Source organism: Sphaerodactylus townsendi, linkage group LG07 (genome assembly GCF_021028975.2).
Source record: "Sphaerodactylus townsendi isolate TG3544 linkage group LG07, MPM_Stown_v2.3, whole genome shotgun sequence".
NCBI classification, from domain to species: Eukaryota; Metazoa; Chordata; class Lepidosauria; order Squamata; family Sphaerodactylidae; genus Sphaerodactylus; species Sphaerodactylus townsendi.
The window spans coordinates 40,885,517-40,905,983 of NC_059431.1; the positions used below are offsets into that span (position 1 = coordinate 40,885,517).

At 40.4% G+C, this 20,467-nt stretch overlaps 1 protein-coding gene across 1 annotated transcript in view; it reads right to left on the reverse strand.

The window, feature by feature from the left end:
• EDIL3 (EGF like repeats and discoidin domains 3) overlaps positions 1 to 20,467 on the reverse strand; it is a 323,251-nt gene that overhangs the window by 219,697 nt on the left and 83,087 nt on the right. Inside the window, exon 3 of the mRNA XM_048502911.1 lies at positions 3,850 to 3,879. Within this exon, the coding sequence (XP_048358868.1) occupies positions 3,850 to 3,879 (30 nt within the window). The remainder of the gene's footprint in view (positions 1 to 3,849; positions 3,880 to 20,467) is intronic.

Genomic DNA, 20,467 nt, shown 5'->3' on the forward strand with positions numbered 1-20,467 from the left:
ACACAAGGAGAATTAGATCCAGGAAAACACAAGGAGTAGTAGGAGATCAAAAAGATGATCAAATTTTGTGGTTATGGAGCTCTTGATGCATTTTTGTATTACAATGTTCCATTTCATTGTTTCATTAAGTCAGAATGAGCATCTTTAGTATCTAGGGAAACCCTACCTATAATGTTTCATTGGATTATAATTGTATTACCAAAAGATGATCCAACAGATTCATGTATTTAAGATAAATTCTCAAAGAGCACAATGAAACAGATATAATTTCATTATGTGAAACTAGCAACATTCCTTAATTTTATAAGATGAAGATGGAACTTGAAAATCCCATGAAAATCCCATTGAGCCAGGATGGTGTAGTGGTTAGGAGAGGCCGACTCTAATCTGGAGAGCTAGGTGTGATTCCCCACTCCTCCACATGATGGGCAGTCTTATCTGGTGAACTAGATTTGTTTCCCCACTCCTACATTCCTGCTGGGTAACTTGGGCTAGTCACAGAACTCTCAGAATTCTCTCAGTCCATCTACCTCACAAGGTGTCTGTTGTAGGGGCAGGAAGGGAAGGAGTTTGAAAGCTGCTTTGAGACATTATATAGGAGAGAAAGGAGGGGTATAAATTCAAACTCTTCTTCATATGCCTGGTACCCTGGCAAGCTAACAGGGAACATTTTAAAGCATCTTATTTGCTGGCACCTTTCATAAAAAGCTCTCTTTTGTAATTGAAAAAGAAGGGTAAATGATAGGAATACCATATAGCATAGGTGTCAAACTCGCGACCCTCCAGATGTTATGGACTACAGTTTCCATCATCCCCTGCCAGCATCATGCTGGCAGGGGATGATGGAAACTGTAGTCCATAACATCTGGAGGGCCGCGAGTTTGACACCTGTACCATATAGCATAGAGTCAAGATGAAAATGCAATTTGAAAGGCTGAGGCATATTCATGTGTGAGAGAAAAAGGGAGAAAATTATAATATGAGATATGCCAAGAAAAATGGTGACAAACCTGAGTGTACCATTGGGAAAACATTTCAGCTAATACAACTATCAGCTGCAATATAAACAATATAGTTATCCTTTCCACATTGCAACTGTCCCCAATACGATTCTGATATATTGCAAGTCAGCATAAGAAATTAAATGGGAATTTTTGAGGAGTTTGTGGAAACTGCAGATAACACTCAAAGACCAGTAGATGACATAGAAAATGTTTAGGAACTCAGCAATACATAAAAATACATGTATAGTATTGTATGATATTGTCATGTTTTATCTTTTAATACCATAAATATACACAATTTCTTTTTAAAAGTTAAAATAAAAGAAAAAGAAAATATCTATCTACACCTAAATGCAATCTCGATGTTACTTCACAGAGCTTACTCATAAACATGAACCTTACTTCAGAGCAGACCTGCTTAAGTTTGTTGTCTTAATAATCCACCATGAAGGACTGAACTGTATGACTAAACACCAGTATTTGCATTTTTTTGTTTTACTATTTCATTGTTGTACCTATAAGTATATTGACTGGAGAGCACTTTTGCACCTCTTTGGGCGAGCATAATACAAAGGTTTCAAATAAATAAAATTGGCAGCTATGATTGAACTAAATATGAATCACAGAGGAATTCCATACAGCCTAAATAAGATGCTCTGGGGATGCTAAAAAAGGACTCTTGAGGAGGCACTCCACACAGTTTTCTTCCCAAGATGTCCTCTGGGTGCTTTATTTCAGCTCAAAGCATCTTTTTTGGAGAATGCTTCAAAGTGCACCTTTCCCCCTAAGAAATCTGCTAGATGTCTCCTGCCTGGTTGTGTTGAATGCAGAGCTCAGGAGGCATCTTATTTTTCCCAAGTAACTGTTTTGCTCTCTGGTCAGTTTCACTCTCAGCTTGCACCCAACTTGTTGTCCTGCTGCCATTTGCTGAAGGTTGTCCCAGGATGCTTGTTCTGCAGGCTCTGATCCTGAACATCATTTCAGCCCCCCAAAATACATAGTTGTACTCAGCTGATCTGCTGATTCCAGCAATATATAGTTTTCTTTTTTAAAAAATAAGTATTTTGGAGGAGCTGTCTTCGAAGATATGCAGACACACTAAAGAGAATCTTAACCGCTTAGAGGACTCCCACTGAAAAGCATTGGGACCATGGAGGACATGGCTATTGCCCCTGTCCCACAGACGTCTTTTTGTGCTGTGCGGAAAGGACCATGATCCTTCTTCCACTTCCAACCCAGTCCTCTGCATGCTGATTGTAGAATAAGTCGAACTGACAATAATCATATTTACTTCCAAGCAAGTATGGCTTTGGACAGCAATTTATATTTCTTTATGAAGAAAGTCGGTTAAGTTAACTGCAGAGAACCTTGTCCAGAATGAGTCATGTTAATTTTACATGTTTTTAATCCTTGAATTGACCCAATTATAACCTCTGTTTTGTGCAAAATGGATTTCAGACCCTGACTCTGTGACATTAGGTGACTGTTTTGCATTCTGAGGGACATCTAATCACAAGTAGTGGTAAACAGTGGTGAAGCACCTCTTAATACTGAGAGAAAACTTTTATTTTTGAGGAGCAGCTTCTCTAAAGTTTGCCCAGTCAGATTTTTACAACAGAAGAAACTCTCACCAGATAATCCCAACATTGCCTGACCCTACATGATCTTATGAGACAAGAAGAAGCATAGATTGCTGAATTTTAAAAATCTTATTATATGTGACTGTTCCAATGTCTTTGGGAGAATCCATCAATTCAGAAGATCAATTCTGAAGATGCTCAGAAGCTGGCATGTCAACTTTGCCAACTGAGGCCCCTTCTGGACAGCAAATGTATAACGGGTTGCACCTGGAATAAAGGAACCCATTTTCCTGTTTTCGTTTTTTTATGCATCTGTGCAGGCAGGAACTGGAGCCCATGGAAATAATCCAAGTTGCTGTTGCGCCCTCACATGGAGACACATCTATTTTTTAATCACTTCCCACCCATGCGTAGCTATGTAGGCATGCACAAATGAACCTCCATAGCCACTCTGATGTTCAACGATACAGCCATCTGTACCTGTGTAGCTATGCAGATACAAGCTGCAATTTTTTAAAAAAGGAAAAGGGAGGCAAATAAAGTGCCTCCTGCCTGGCCATTTGCTCATGAGCAGCTGTAACCCAGGATTTTTGAAAAGACTCACTTGTTGAGCAATTTTTTTTAAAAAAATGGGTTGGGTTTGGGGGCAAGATCTGTATGAAGCCCCTCCCCCCAAGAATGAGATTTTTAGCATTCTACCCCAATGTTTATTGGCTGGTGTGAAAGGGGCTTGAGTTAAGATAAACAGTTGCTGAGATGTTCCATAAAGGGTATTGATCTTTGCAAGCAACCAGATTACACAGGACTCAGTTCCAGGCATAAGACAGATACCCCCTGCTCTGCTCTGTCTTGACTTGTCTTGTATAATCATGCTATGCAGGAGTACTTTTCTTAAACCCCAAACTGAAATTCCTCATTAGAAGCCTCCAAAATACACTGATAATTGCTGAAAAAACAAATAGTTCACAGATCACAAGTGCAAATCTGCAACACTGAGGAACAAGACTAGCGTCATGACAGTCTCTAAATCAGTTTGAAGTTCACAATTTGCCTTTGTGGTGTACTGTTTAATAGTATTTTTCAATAAATTTTTTACTGCATGTGAGTAATACTTTGGGGTCTGTGTCTTCCCACTACAGTTGCATATCCATCCAGATGATAGGAAGCTCCAGAAACAGAGGGGAAGGAATTAAGAGGTGGAAATATGTAGAGGGGAAGGAATTAAGAGGTGGAAATATGTAGAACAGGAATGGAAAGGTTCTTACCTGCTGGTGTTGGCTCTTCTTCATCCAGTTCTGTTAAAAGAAGAAAAATATAAAATTATTAAAAATACACTGAAGAAATTCACTAGATTGGAGTGTATTCACATTCTTGTTAGGATTACTTATTACATTTCCGAGCCTATAAATATATAGTTATTTAAGAAAGACATAATGTGCAATTGCTAGAACAAAAGGTTTGATTCCTCTAATGTGTCAGGCCTTTCACTTGGGCACTTCATTTTTATCCAGAGAAAGAGGCATTTCCACCAGTAAACAATGTTTTGACTTGGAGGAAGACTCCAGCACTGAAGAAAGGACATATACAATCAACCCAGGTTTTTAAATGTTATCCTGCTAGTTCCTTTTCCTGCTGTTCCAAGTGTAATTAAAAAAATATTGATATTCTGGATTTTTTTTTACATTTCAGATTCAAGTGTTATTTTTTATATTTTCATATTTTGTTATTGTAAATGTTTACATTATGTATAGTCCACCTTGAAAGAGGATTTGGGTTGTAGAACCTATCAGAAATATAAAAACCAGAACTGAAGCAAAGCAAATTGCTAACAAGACACTATGGGATCCAATGTATAGAAATTATACACAGAAGTACAAACTACAGCCCTTATTAATTTATCCAATTAACTCTGCAAATCACATGTGTAGAAAAGCCCTGTAGAATAATTCTATTTTGCATTGTTCCCAGAAAGTCTCAAGGACTTTCACAGGAGTAGCAGTGGCGTAGGAGGTTAAGAGCTCATGTATCTAATCTGGAGGAACCAGGTTTGATTCTCCACTCTGCTGCCTGAGCTGTGGAGACTTATCTGGGGAATTCAGATTAGCCTGTACACTCCCACACATGCCAGCTGGGTGACTTTGGGCTAGTCACAGCTTCTCGGAGCTCTCTCAGCCCCACCTACCTCACAGGGTGTTTGTTGTGAGGGGGGAAGGGCAAGGAGATTGTAAGCTCCTCTGAGTCTCCTACAGGAGAGAAAGGGGGGATATAAATCCAAATTCTTCTTCAAGAGTGGGAGCCTTCCTGAGCTCCTCAGGCAGGCCTTTCCATAAAGTAGAGGCCACAACAGAAAAGGCACATGTACGGGCAGTTGTTGATTTGGATCATTTGCAGGTTGGCACTTGTGAAAGGCCCTACTCTGATGAGTGAAGATGATGTGGTGGAGCTGTGGTAGAACTTGCTCTGGAACAAAATTGTAAAATGTTTTCAGCCCCCCCCCCCCCACTTTTTGTTTGCATGCTCCTCCTTGAAACAATTCCTGGCCACCGTTTAGTGATTCCCCCCCCTTTTTAGTTCTGTGTTCAATCAGTGCTTCAGTGCTTCACAGACTTGTGTTGCATTCTCTACTCCTTGTATACTCAATGCTTTAAAGATTGCCCCCCCCCCAAGAACAAACAGTTAAATGCTGCAAATAAGTAGGTGAGGGAGAACTGAGTGAGCTCAGAAGATGGCACCAAGGAGGAAGTTCAGGGAAGCAGAGAAGCATGGAGAACATAATTAATAGATTGTACAACTGAAGATGTTTCAGTCAGAAAATCACTTTAAAAGGAGAGTCACTTAAATATCTTGAGACTGGAAATAAAATATATTGGAGTAAAAACAATGCGGAACTCCATGGAAAAATGCTTTATTTTTCCCCTCAAAATGTTTAAAATGTGTGGAAAAGCCCATTGTCTACCCAACTAGTACATCATCCTCATGGGTTTGTGAACATAACTGTGCTAACAGCTGACACTTTCCCATAAAAATATGAATTGTGTTTGCAGTATGCCTATAATGCTTGAACAGCTCAAGTCAGTGTTCTATATCTTATTTTATTGACAGTTGTACTGGTCACTGGGGTTACTTCTAATGCCATGCCAGGGAAGCATTTTTTCCTAAAGGTGACAGGGGAAAAAAATCACGGTTGATTAAATTTTGTTTAGCTCCTTGCAAGACTGCCTCTCTTGCCTTAGATTAAACTAGTTTGAAAAACACTGAAAAAATATCATAAATGTATTTGTTGTTCAGGCAAACTGTTAAATAATGCAAGATCTTGTTTGATGATGTGGAAATGTGGCAGCAAACTTAAAAGTTCTGTTCTATTGTTCATATATCAAAGAGATGATTGGTTGTCTGCCTATTATTAATCTTCAAAATAAAGATTGGAGACCCCACTGAATTTGTTGGATGTTGATTCAGAAATCCCTACTTCAGTTTTTCCCCTTGCATAAACAAACCTGCAAGTCTTTACTTTCATGACATTTTCTGATTCCTTATGTCAAAATTGCTTTTGAAATTTACATATTTTAAACATTAAGTTTGTATCCTTTTGACATAAATGGCAGCGCCACTGCAGGAGTTCAGCTACTTCTCAGCTGCAGAAGTGATGGATTTTGGCTACTGTTGCCTCCTATGCTGCCAACAGTCTAGTCTGAGATAAGTCTTTGCAGCGCTCTCCTAGAATGCTGAGATTACTCTGTATCTCTGGGGGAGAAGGGCATGAGCTGGAACAAAGGCAGCCACAAGCTTTCACCACTGGAGGATGTGGGCATATAGACTCTCCTTTTTCAGCCTCGCTCATGAAGGGGAATTGTTTTCTACAGTTCACCAGCTTGTAAACTCAAGTCTCTTTTCCTATACCCAAGGACAGGATCAGATCAAGGATTTTTGGTGACCTAGATGGTAAATGACTACTTCATCCCCTCCTGTGCCAAAGCCCTGACCCTCACCCTCTGTGCAGTGTGGTGAGGTGAAAAAGCCACTGCCTACCCTCCATATCACCTCCTGCACCACAATGAGAGGACAAAAAGAAAAAAAAGAAACCATCTGCCCATGTTGTCCCTCAAGGGCTGCAGCAAAGAAGTTTTGAAAAATAATCTATTGCAGAAGATAAGCACTTATCCCTCTGACCATGCTATAAAGTTTTCCAGTCTTGATTCATAACATCGTACACAACAGACTGTTATGTTTGACAGCTGTGGAAATGGGAATTAGCAAGGGCTACATAGGGTTCTGTAAACCCCAACTGTTACCTCTTTGGGTGGGTAAAAATGCAGAGACACCTGGTTTTTCTTGCAGAGTGATTTTAAGGTACAATGATTTTAAGGTACAAAAATCACCTAATCAAATTAAGAAAGAAAAGCAGTTCAGTGTAGTGGCTTGAGTATCAAAGAAGTTCACATCCCTCCCAATTACTCAAGAAGACTACTGGATGATATTGGACTAGAAATAAGCTGTTGAGCTAGAAATAAATTGTTTATATCTGTTTCTGTCCAAAAGTAACATCCAAAATACATACAATACAATCCATGCAACACCTTTTATTATGGCCAGCCCAATGACACCTAGCATGACTGATCTAGGGCCAGTTATGTTTTCTCATTCTAACCTACCTCACATGTCTGTAGTGAGAGTTACAGGAGCATCCTTGAACCAAGAGGTGAACTGCTTTGAACTAAGTGGAAAAGAGGGATGTACATGTTTTAATAAAAAACAAACAAATAAATATGTGACACTCTTAGCGCCTGTAAAGAAGGTTTGATAGAATGGAATATATATATATATATGTTTAGATTTTGAAGTCAATGGATATTCATTCTGTATCTTAATAAGGGCCTGTGACAAAGCTTTTAATACAGAGGAAGGATTTAAAGTGAAAGAACTGAATTAAGGAAGGTAGTGAATCTTCTCCTGCTTGCTTTTCCTCCTATAAAGTGGGGCAAATTAAAAATAATAATATATAAATATAAATAAATAAATAAAAAGTCCTTCCCCAAGATGCTCCTGTAACTGCTTTCCCTCCTTATTTCTGGTCTCACAATCCAGCTAGATGAAAAGAGTTTGAGGGAAAGAGTGTGGGGTGAAGCCACGACAAGCAGATGTGACACTTTCCTTTCATGAATTACCTGTCTTGTTGTTACATCTAGATCCACCCAGAGGCATCAGATTTTTTTAAAAAAGAAAACATTGCTTTACAATCTAATTTAAGTAAAATAAATGAGATTATTCCAATAAGGGGTCACTACATGGCGGCTGAAACTTGATGGTGATTTCTGCCACAACAGTAAGGAGAATGGAAGCAAATATATGCTGACTTTCCCAAGAAACAAAATAAATGGAGAAAACAAATTAATAAAACTTTCAAGTTGGGAAAAAGAGGGAAGTCTTTTTTTCTGTCTGAAAGATAGACTGCAAAAGTTTTATGCTTCAAAAAAGTTTTGTGGCTTTGTTCTTTCTCACACAGTGCCTTTAGTACAAGCAGATGTTTATTTTGTCTTCTAATTTTCTTTTCCTGATGTAAAGAAACTTAGCTTTTATGTGTCAAATGGAGAAGGCTGAACAGATTGCCAGCACAGCCACAATCAAAGGAAAGTTGGATAGTACATAGAATCCCAAGGAATAATAGAAACACAACAAAGTTAAACAAGGAGTGGAATGACCCCTCCATTCTGTATCTCTCAAAAGTATGATCAATGTTTAGATTGTACAGTCTAACCAATAGACAACTGAAGATGACTGCAATTAAAGTGTTTGTGGCCATATCATGAATCCATAGTTATGTAGTCATGTAAAGCTAGATCATTTAGATTCCAATTCATTGTTCTTTTAATCATTAGACAACACTACTTAGTAGATATTTCTTGGAGTTTTTTGTTGTTTTTTTAAAAATCAATACCAAGATTTTTTCCCCAATAGCAACTGTGAATTAAGATCCCATGACTAACAACCCCGTGTTATGCTTTATTGCTCAGAAGATATTTCTACTGTCTTCAAGTGGGGCTTGTTTCTATGTAAGAAATGTATATAACCATGCAATCTATGTTTTTAAAAGGTATTTTAAAAACTACATTTCTTTTATTGTCTTATCATGTATTTAATTTATTTGTACCCTGACCTTTTCTCCAAAAGGGACCCAAAGCAGCTTACATAATTCTCTCCTCCATTTTATCCTCACAACAATCCGGTGAGGTAGATTAGGCTGAGATTGTGTGATTGGTCAAAGATCACCCAGCAAGCTTCCATAGCACAAGTTGGATTCAAACCCAAGACTGCTAGAGTCCAGTTTGATCCTCTTAACCAGCATAGCGTACTGGTTCTCAGGCAGGAAGCATGTGAATGAAGAGCCTCTCAGTTTTTGTATGTGAGCACACACGCATAATAAAATGATATATTGTGTGTGTGTGTGAGATAAGTATGACTAAAACAAATCACAACTAGCATGTCAACCCACAGTTCCTGTTCCCACTGCTGTAAGTAATGTTGGAAGATTTTTTTTAAAAAAAGGCCCACAGCACTGGCTGCAGCATCAGTTCTGGTAAAATAATGGAAATGACATAGGATGGCTCTAGGAATCACCAGAAACTCTATAATTTCATGACTGAGTTTCTGGCAATTCCTATAGCTACCTGAAAGTGATGTGCCACCATAATCAACATCATGCCCCATGCCCCCCATGAGTAACTGGCAACCATAATCACAACAAAAAACAATATCAAAAATGCACTGTAAAACAGAAATAGCCAAGAAAAACTAATAGAAACATAGGTGTGTGGTGGTGGGAGGGGGTAGAGACTAGCATCAATTGCAAATATCTAAATATTCTTTGGAAATACAACAGTCAAATTCAGCAAGGAGAAGGCAGGGCAAACTTTCAAGGGGAGCGAAGTCCATTGACTTACAGATTGTAACAGCGTTACTCCCTGCCCAATTTCATGTTCCTTACATTGAAAGGTCATTAGCAATTTGGTACATACCACAGAAAAAAATGACTCAAAAAGCAGATTATCCTGGAAAGAACACTAGGATGAAGAACCACCATAGAGACTACTCAAAGAGAAAGATGCAAAGAATTATGGGCAAGCACAAGAACATTCTTGAGTCTGGGGGTGGGAGACAGATGTGCAGTCCTTGACCTTGTAGGTCAAGCACAGGAAGACTCTTGAATTTACTGTATTATCAAAGGCTTTCATAGCCAGAATTAAATGGCTGTTGTGGGTTTTCTGGGCTGTATGGCCATGGTTTGGTGGGTTTTGCTCCTAATATGTGCCACAGAGAGAAACACATTTTACTGTGACATGTCTCTGAAGATGCGAGCCATAGATGCGGGCAAAATGTTAGGAGCAAAAACTACCAGGCCATGGCCACATATGCACCCCCAAAACCCCCAACAGCCACCTCCTAAATTTGAACAAGAAATAGCTATGAGGAGCCACTGAGCTCAGTATTGTTTACTTTGACTTTCAGTTCCTCTTCTGAACTTTTTCTCACTGCATGCTAAAACAGATGTCCTTTAAATGAAGAAGCTAAGGACGGAATTCTGGGACTTTCTGCAAGACAATGAGTGCTTTACCACCAGATACGCACAAAAGCATAATTTCCAGTTAAATATGATACCTGCAATTAAGGCTCTTGTGTAAACTGCCCTCCTAGGGTTGCCATCTCTGGGTCTGGAAATACCTGGAGGTTTAAGGATGGAATCCCGGAGGGTGAGGTGTAGGGAGGGGATAAACCTTAATAGGGTAGAATGCCATACAGAACATCTTTCAGAGCAGCCATTTTCTCCAGGAGAAATGAAATAGATGTTTTAAACAAAAACCAAATAAAAAATAAGCAATCCATGGTGATCAGCTATAATTCCAAGAGATCTGCAGCCCACACCTGCAGGTTGGCAATCCTCCCTCCTTCCTCCACAAGGTCTCAGTGTCCCTAATTATATCTTCCTATCTCAAGATTGTTGAATTTTGCAGGTTTTTGTTTTGGTTCAGAAGGGATGAAAGGTTAGATCTGCATTTGGAAGGTCTGGATGCAACCCAAAATTTGGCAAAGATTTCTGGGCTTGAAGATAATATTTTGAACTTGACCAATTCGGTCAGTAATTAGGTTAGTACTATTGAAATGACTCTAATTGAACTAGGCCAATTTTGCATGCTGAAATTGCTCCTTTGTTGGCATGGGGAATGCCCTAATGCAATCAGGAGTTTTGCACTGCCACCAGTGAATGCCACCCCTTACTCCCTTCCCTCCCTCTCTGCCACATTTCTGCCCCAGAGCTGCCACATGGCATTGGCTTTGCTCCATGAATTTCCTGAACCACAAAGGTTAAGGATCTTTTGAAATGCCCCTTTGTTGCTCCAGAGGCTTCCACCACCATGCCAAACTCCTCCATAGCAGAAACGGTGCAAGTTTTCCCACCTCGCCACTTTGGCCCACCCCACCAATGGACAGACATTGAGAATTGGCACCCTCCCCCCTTGCAGTGAAAAAAATGAGGGAAAAGGCTTGGTTTTTAGAAAGGAGGGGCAAACCTTGGGCAGAAAAGCAGCATGTGCAGGTTCAGCGAACGGGAGGGCAGTGATTCTCTCGCACATGCAAGGATTTTAGATTTAGATTTTAGACGGGGGTGGTGTTTGAGGACAGTGATCCCACTGCACATGCAAGGATTTTAGACCGGGGGAGGGAGAGGGCACCGATTCTTAGTACCTGTTTTGTGTTCAGAGTCATTTAAAACTATGGCTCATTCTGCACACGCAGAATAATGCACTTTCAAGCTGCTTTCAGGGCTCTTTGAAGCTGTGCGGAATGGCAAAAAACAGTTGTGAAAGCAGCTTGAAAGTGCATTATTTTGCGTGTGCGGAATGAGCCTAAAATAGTGAAAGTGAGTGGGGGAAATGGGGCAAGATTCAGCCAATCCAAACGCAGGAAATGGAGGCTGCCCGTGCATGCATGAAAGAGACTGTGGAAAAGCTCGTGGTGCTTTATGGGAAAGCTCCGGGCTTGTGGGGAACCATTCAGAGCTTCCCTCATGGACCCTGACTCAAGTGAAGGAAAGAGCCGGGCAGCAGGGGGGAACTACAAGCAGGCTGAGAAGCCCCGCAGCAGGTATGCTCCCCGGATAAGCCGTGGAGCAATCTCGACATGCAAAACCAGTCCTAGTGTACCTTTTAGTTTAAATGTATTCAGGTCATTTTCATGAACAATACACAAAATATCTTTGAACGTCATTTGTGCCAAAAATTTGGGGACCAAAAGGAAAATCAGCTTTATTTAAATCAGTTGTGCCATCATGCAATTATAGCTTCTATAATCTGATTGGAGCAAAAACCTGTCGATGCATCACGTATGGAATTGCCTTGTCTTAACTTGAAGGGATGCTGAAAATGATGCACCCTATTTTATCTAGAGGAGTGGGGGTGTTGAAGTCATTTTCGTAATGGTTTGTAAAAATGTAGTATTGACTAAATTATGTTGCCAGTATTTAACTGCTTTATCATGAAAAAGAGACAAGAATCACTTAAGATGATATAGAAAACATGTAATGAAGTAAAAGGAAAATGTAAATAAGTCATTCAGAAAATCCTGTCCTTCTGATACCATTCCACACACTCATGGTTAGACCTGCTTTTCTTAAAAGGCTGGTCAACAACTGTAACATCAACATAAAGTATGTAAACAAACAAAATTTTGGATTTAATCTTCCTCCTAAAAAGAAATAGTGTGCAGTAGTGATCATTTCAGACTTTTCAGTACTGTTTAGAGTGATTAAAAGCACCAGACACCAGCAAGAGAGAATGTGACCTGGGGACATATAAATATGAGGTGTTTTTATGTTGCAATGTCAGTTCTGGTATTACTCCAGAATTGACATCATCATGTTGGTGAGAAGCTCTAGGATTCCCCCTAAAGTCTGCTATAGCTTTCCCATAGGGTTTTGGGGAGTCCTATAGCTTTACAGTGACACAATAATGTAACTTCTTGGGTGTACTGGAAGTGAGATGATGACATTGTATTTTCCTTCCCATTCCCACCCCCACTGATCTATAAAGTGGCAGTGAGCAGCCTGGGCTGCCAACAAGGTTGGTAAAAATGGACTCTCACCACAATACAGGACTAGCAGCTGCAGCCTGCTCATTTGACCATGTTGTTTTGCCTCTCCTCCCTCCCCATTACAAATAAAAATATTTTATTTTTGTGCTGCTTCCTCTTTTTTCTTTTACTAAAATTTCTCTGTTAAATGTACACATTTGCTAATCTTTTGGACTTCAATAAATAAGCATAATACAGATACATACAAATGACACAAACTGTATGACCCAGTGTTTTGAATTATATATTAAAATTTTTTATATATATGTGTGTGTGTGTGTGTGTGTGTGTGTGTGTGTGTATAAATACTAAGCATATATACTATACGAACAGCTCTACAACAACAGTGAATATTAAAGTCATTAGCAAAATTTTCTCATTCCTGTTTTACACCAAAAAAAACCCCTTCTCTGTCTGAGTCCAATGCTTGGCTATAGGTAACTGCATCCATGGAAGTTATTAAAAAAGCATAGCTGGGGGGCTTGAAAAAAGCATCATTTTTTTTCAATATGCTTAACAGAGAATGGCTGTTGAAATTGACATCTGTTCTGGGCTTGAAATGAAAATCAATGAGATGATTGATTCTTAGCATATTCCAGTAGTAATGGACACAGAAAGGTTGTTGCACATGTTGATTTCACTAGATTTGTCAGCTGAGCTCAATATAATATTGACTGTGATGCTTTGTCAACTCGCCTGCAGTGCCTGCCTGACTGTGCATCCTGCTGCTAATTTTTGTAACCTCTTTCCTGTGAAGCTACTAGAATGCATCTTTGATTATTGCTGTGCTTCAACTATGATAGCAGTTCTGAGCTGCAAATTGCTACTTGCTTCAAATAAAAGACTCTGCTTTATTGTTGGACCAAGATGTTCACTGGGATGGTTGCTGACTACACCAAACAAAACTTCAGTAAGAGAGAATCTAGGAATGTTTTTCAGAAGACACTGTGAAAAACAAGTGTGACATCCATTCTAAGAAACAAGTTTGGACTTTTGTGTTAGCAAAGAAGCAGCAGCACTGATAGGTTTTCTTGTAGTTTGGGCCTTCTCTTGATGTTTTGTAAAATCTTATCTTGTATCTTTCTTTATCCTGTGCTGTGTTGGAAGGGGGAGGGGGAGAGTAGTTTTCAAAACTTCCAGACCTGTGTCTCCTGTCCTCTGCCACTGTTCAACAAGGAAGCAGTGGAAGAATAGAGGGATGGAGTTAAACCATAAAATCTGGGGTGAATCTTTTACAAATGACACTGCTTCCATTTTCATTCTGGAAGTGACATCATGTTGGTGTAATGCCAAAAAAACTTGTCCCCAGCCCTCCAGGTTCTCCCACCATTAGGGCAGCTGGTTTGAAGAGAATCACTGACAAAAGAATATATCTAAGTAAGGATGAATATACCCAAATTTGTCTAGTGAGACCAGGCCCCTGTGGAATTCAGTTGAATTCTGCAGAGGCTGCAAGACAGATGTCAAGGCATACATATGACTGAGAACAGTGATGGCTGGAAATACAAGCTGGCCTCCCTTTTCTTCTTTCCCCCCTCCTCTCTCCTGTACTGGTGATCCAGCCACTTCTGGGCACATCACTATGCACCAACTGTAGGAAATTTACTATTGTATAAGGATATATTTCAATCATTTTAATGTAATCTATGGCTTTAAATCTAATTTCATTTATATATTATTGTATAGTTTCTGATGTAAGCCACTCTGAGCCTGGCTCACTGAAGAAGGACAGGGTACATTTTTTTTCCCCATTCATGTATTCAAGAGATGTTGGAGACGGGATTTTGGAAGCCCAGCAGAAGGAATGGCAATGAACAGAATTCCCAGCACAACCCAGCCTGGCTGTGCAAACTCAACAGGACAAATGTGCATTCAGAGAATCACTGGCAGCATTCCACATTCAAGTGGGAGTGGGATTGCAAGGCTGGCAGAACCAATGGTAATGTACAGAATGCCAAGCAGAATCCAGTGCCAGCTTGGAAGTGCAAGCTCAACAGGATTAGCATGCATCCAGACAAGAATGAATATGAGCACTATGTGAGCAACAGTATGAACACAGTGAAGGGATACAAACCAATACTTGTGAGAAGGGGGGGAACCTCCTGACAAAGAAACCTGAAACTGACAGAAACAGCCATTTGAACTTGTTTGAGGTATAAAAACAAAAGCAAAACAAGGAAAAAATGGGAGGGACAGTTCCTGGGAACACTGGCTCCCAATCTTCCCAATATACATGGAAAATACCAACAAGGTATTTGGGGGTATATTTTCGGCTCATATTTTCGGCTGAATACACACCCTAATATTTTCGGCTGAATACACAGCCTAATAATGCCCAACATGCCTGAGAATTCATTTCTCACTAGGGAGCCTACAATGCATGTTTGTATGTCAATTAATTCATATTATTAATTAATTTTGGCACTTCTGCCTCACCCTATGCAGAAGTCTCAGGGAAGTTTATGAAATTAAGAGCAACAATAAATGATGAAATATTATAATTTTACATGTAATGTATGAAGAAATATATTGTATGCACAAATAACACCTGAACTGCATATAATTCTGTACAACATACAAACAAAAACCAAACCCAAAATACCTCAGTAAAGTATAAATCACTGGAGGAAGAAGAGGAAGAGGTGGCAGCAGAGTAGTAGTAGTCTGGATTAATATCCTCCCTTTCTCTCCTGTAAAGAGTCTGAAAGCAGCTTACAAACTCCTTCCCTTCCTCTCCCCACAGCAGACAGCTTGGGAGGTAGGCGAAGCTAAAAGACTTCTGAGAGAACTGTAACTTCCCCAAGGTCACCCAGCAAGCTTTTGGTGTAGGATCAGGGAATCAAACCTGGTTGTCCAGAATAGAGTCCACCACTGTTAACCACAACATCAGAGTGGAAGAAGCCATGAAGTAGTGAATATTCTTCATCTCTACATTTATATCAACTTCAGAAATATTTACAAAGACAGTGTGACATAGTGGCTAGAATATTAGACTATGACTAGGGTTCAAATTCTTGCTTGCCATGAAACTTACTGGGTGACTAGTCATTCTCTCTGCCTCACAGCACTGTTGTGAGAATAGCTTCATGTATACCAGCCTGGTGTTTGTGAATGAAAACATGCTAAATAAATGTATAATAAATGAGTGCACAATCCCTGTGACTTTACTACTTTCTCTGTACCCTGTGAGCAAGCAAGAATCCAAAGGTATGCCAATAAGACTTAGGTAACATTTCCTCTGGCAAATGCCACTTCTTGAATGTTTGGAGACTGAAAGCTTTTGAATGTCTCCTGGCCTTTTGGCTAAGATTTATAGCGTAGTGTGTACTATGAATGAAACATGTAGTAAAATGGAAAAGTTATGATTTCATACTCAAATCCAGTGTGGCTTACTCACTGCATAACATAAGTAAATGCAAAGTTCAACCAAAGGCCCCTTCCGCACACGCAAAATAATGAGTTTTCAAACCACTTTCACAACTGTTTGCAAGTGGATTTTGCCATTCCGCACAGCTTCAAAAAGCACTGAAAGCAGTTTGAAAGTGCATTATTCTTCATGTGCGGAATGAGCCTAACATCCTTTACATGCTTTCCCCCCAACAAAATAGCTACTTCCATAGTTGCTTCCAGGTATGTGCAAACTCTTCAAATCATATGGTTCAGCTTCTTACCATATTTTTTACAAATCACACAAGAATAGAACCTTCAAAAGTTATGGGTGACTGTATGTGGAAGGCCGATGTGGGTACAACTCATATCATGATTAGTTGGATACAACCATAGTGGATAATGCCACTGTAACTGTAACTGAGAAGCAGGAATGCTGGCCTCCAGATGCAACCTGGGGATACCCCCAGAATTACAGTCTATTTCCATACTACAGAGATCAGTTCCCTGAGACATAAATGGATGCTTTGGAGGGTGGATTCTGTGACATTGTAGCCCACTGAGGTCCCTGTCCTCCTCAGTCACTACCTTCAAATCTCCAGGAGTTTCCCAATCTGGAGCTGGCAATTCAAACCCCTCCCATCCCCCAATGATGGCAGGGGGAACCCTACTGAAAAGTATATGTAAAAAAAAGACATATGGAGAAGATTATAACAAAATGTTCTGTTAACAATGGCAGTCTAGATAGTAGCAGAAGTTTAGATTAAGCTCTTCATGTCTAATTTATCATAATGGAATTAATATGCAATGAAAGCTGAAGTGTGGAAATCTTGATTTAAAAATGCCTTCCTGTTAATTGACTTCAGAATGTATTCTAGATGGACAAAAGAAAATGATGAGTAATTAAGAATCTGACCCTGAAAGGTTATGAGTGCACTCAAAGCAGTGAGTGACATGCACTTAGAAATGCTATTAAAAAGGAATTGGTTTTTAAAATATGCTTTAGGAATTAGAAACAAATCATTAATTTATGTATAGTCCCTTAATGGAGCTTTGTAAATTACTTGGCAAATTACTCATAAGCAGGTTGAGTGAAGACAATGTTCATTGATCTTTCTTTCTCTTGATGTAAGAAGTCACCAGAAATCAAAAGTTTATCAGCCCTCTCTGACATAACCTTTTGCACAAAAGCACTTTGAGCAAATTTGTCTGTCAGCATTACAGTACTTTTCTCCACCTTTCAATTTTCATTAGTGAAGGAGTCAGACCTATTGATCTTATAAGGTGTTTTATTAGAGTTTCTTTTAAAAAATAAAGACCATTTGAAATTCAGTTCAACAGTTTGCTTCTTTGGATAGGTGCTTATTCACTTTTTATACAAGTGCCTCAGGCAAGTGACAGCTTTTAGTATGAGTGCAGTGGTTTGGTGCTGACCAAAGTCTTTTGCACATTCCCTTCTTCCTGGTATTTTCCTTTCCACTAAGAACATGACTCATGACTCACAGCACACCATACACACTACAAAGGGATGAACATGTTCTGTCAGGCTGATCCATAGAGCTCCAGCGGCCAAGAACAACACTGCTGCTGCACCACCACACCACTTCCAGAGGACTTCCAAGTGGTACAGGAAGGCAGTGAGCTTCAGGAACTCCCTGTTTGCTTGAAAACCCTCTATAGAACTAAATGGATTCACATCACCCTTTTGGGTGGCATAAGTCCCAGGCATAAGTCCCACTCCTGGCAACACCCCTAACCTGTCTTCAGCCACACTGGCCTACAGCTCTAGGCCAGAAATATAACCACTTTGCCCCAAATGGTTTATTAAATACAGACACTGTATTTTTCCTCAAAATGGCCCTGTGGGGAGCTGGCTCTTCTAGGAAAATAGATTTTTAGGAAAATAAATTTTTATTTAAAAATATCCTTTCAACAACAACAGCAACAATAACTTTAAACACAAACTCGAAAATACAAAATACCACTACAAACTACAAATTCAAATCACCAATGATCAGATACATCCTCCACTATACAGTTGAAACACATCATACCAGTACATAAACATTTTTACATATTTACACCGTTACAGAACTATACTATCAGGGAATTGTGCAGAAAGGACCATAATATACAATAAGAAACTGAAACCACCAAATGTTCACTTATGTACTTATGTTCACTTATGTACTTATACAATGGAGGCAAGGAGCCGTGGTTAAGAGTGGTGGACTCTAATCTAGGGAACCATGTTTGATTCCCCTCTCATCCATATGAGCAGCAGACTCTCATCTGAAGAACTGAATTGCTTTCCCCGCTCCTACACATAAAGGTTGCTGGATGATTTTGAACTAATCACAGTTCTTCAGAGCTTTCTCAGCCCTCACAAGGTGTCTGTTGTGCGGAGAGGAAGGGAAAGGTGTTTTTAAGTTGCTTTCACACTCCTTACAGAAAGGCAAAGTACAAATTCAATTTTTTCTTCTTATACATACATACATACACACACACACACACACGCACACACGCACACACACACATTTATCTTATTATTTTATTTTGCTAGGGATTTACTCCACACATTAACATACATGAGCCATTTACTCATGATAGCAACACTTATTTGGTTATGATCCTGTATATTGTATAGATATACATTGGCATCCACAATCCTGTTCCCCTTATAGTTGTGTAGTATTGTAATTACACATTATAGTAATAATAAACTCATGTGATCCAACATGGCATTTGTGATAAAGTCTGAGGCCGCTTCCGCACGGCCCATTTATGACGGCCTGGGGGCGCCAAAAAAGGCGCCCCCAGGCCGCCGTTCGCACTTGCAGCAGCGGCGACCTGACTCTTCTTCCCTCCCCCCAGGGTGGCGTCAAGCCGCCCTAAACAACACCCCTTTAAAGGGTTGTTGTTGGGGAGGGAGCGTCTTCCCTAAGCGGCGCTGGTGCGAATCGGCGCCGGGAAGACGCTGTCTCCCGTCTCCGCCCCTCTCGCGGTGTCCTCCTCGTCGCCTGCGAGGCGTCGAAGCCCCGCCCACGCTGTCCTCCGCCCTCCAGGGGTCGGAGGGCAGCATGGGCGGGGCTGCGACGCCCCGCAGGCGACAAGGAGGACACCGTGAGTGGGGCGGGGGAGGGCGCAGAGGCGGCTCCATGCGGAGCCGCCTGCCGTCTGCCGGCCTCCCCTTCGCCTGCTCGCACGCTTGCGTGCGAGCAGGCTCCCGCCCCCACGCCGGCAGAAGTCCTGCCGGCGTGGGGGAGCCTCCTGGCCGTGCAGAAACGGCCTGAGGGAAGAAGAACCTGGAAATGGGACCATGGTTTTTGGCTTAAGGGAAACAACAACTGTGTTCAGCCTCAGTAGGTTTGAATTTGCCCATTGACTGGATGGGTGACCTTTTGGGAATCCTATGTATGGTCCCTTGACAGAAAAATCATGGGGGTATAAACACAATGAATAATAATTAGCAGCAGTCGCATGGGACATTATAGAATGCCTTGCTAGCCCAATTATCTTTGTTTCAGAAGGATTTCTTAGAGTTATCTTTCTGCTTTGTGTGTCACAAGGAACTACAGAAAGTTCAAACTAGGTGCACACACAGCAACTCAGAAACTTGCTGCATTGGGGAATCAGGTGAGAGCAGAGGGTTCAGGGTATTTTATTGGTTCAGATATTCCTGTTCTCATACCTCTGGTAGCTTAGTCAGACCCAAGATCCTGTGGTAACTCTACAATGACTTTGTTTGGAAATGACCAGCTACAGTGAAAACCTGAGGTATAATGGCCATCACCTCTGACTGAGAGCTAGCTGGCACTCTTATTTTATCACCCTTAACATGAGAACCAATCAAATGCCTACATTTGATACCATACGTCCTCTCCTCAACTTAATCAGTTTATTGCTTTAGTAGGCTTTCAGATTATGTTTTTCTGTGTCTAGAATAACTGTCTGATTTCTTCGCCTCATTGCTAGAATGCCTTCTACTTCCTCTGGCCACCTAACTGGCTTTTGTGACAAAGTCTTGGACCTGCTGCTTGTTTCTATATTGTGTGGTTCCTGCCTGCAAATCTGGACATGGCTGACAGGACCAATTGTCATCTCTTGTTCATGTACAATAAATCAATGAACTGTACTTCTAGATTGCTATGCCCTGATGCGATTTCTGTTAATACAATAAAGGACGGTAACATGTTTTGCCTAGCTTGTGTATAAAAATCTGTTGAGGTCAAGGCATATTAGTGAATACAATAGGTAACTGAATTGGCAGAACAGTAAACTATTTTAACTCCTCTGTAAATAGGTCAAAGATTTCCCAGCACTAAGCAATAATATAAATTGCATCAACGTTCAGCCAAATGAAGTGCAGGCCAT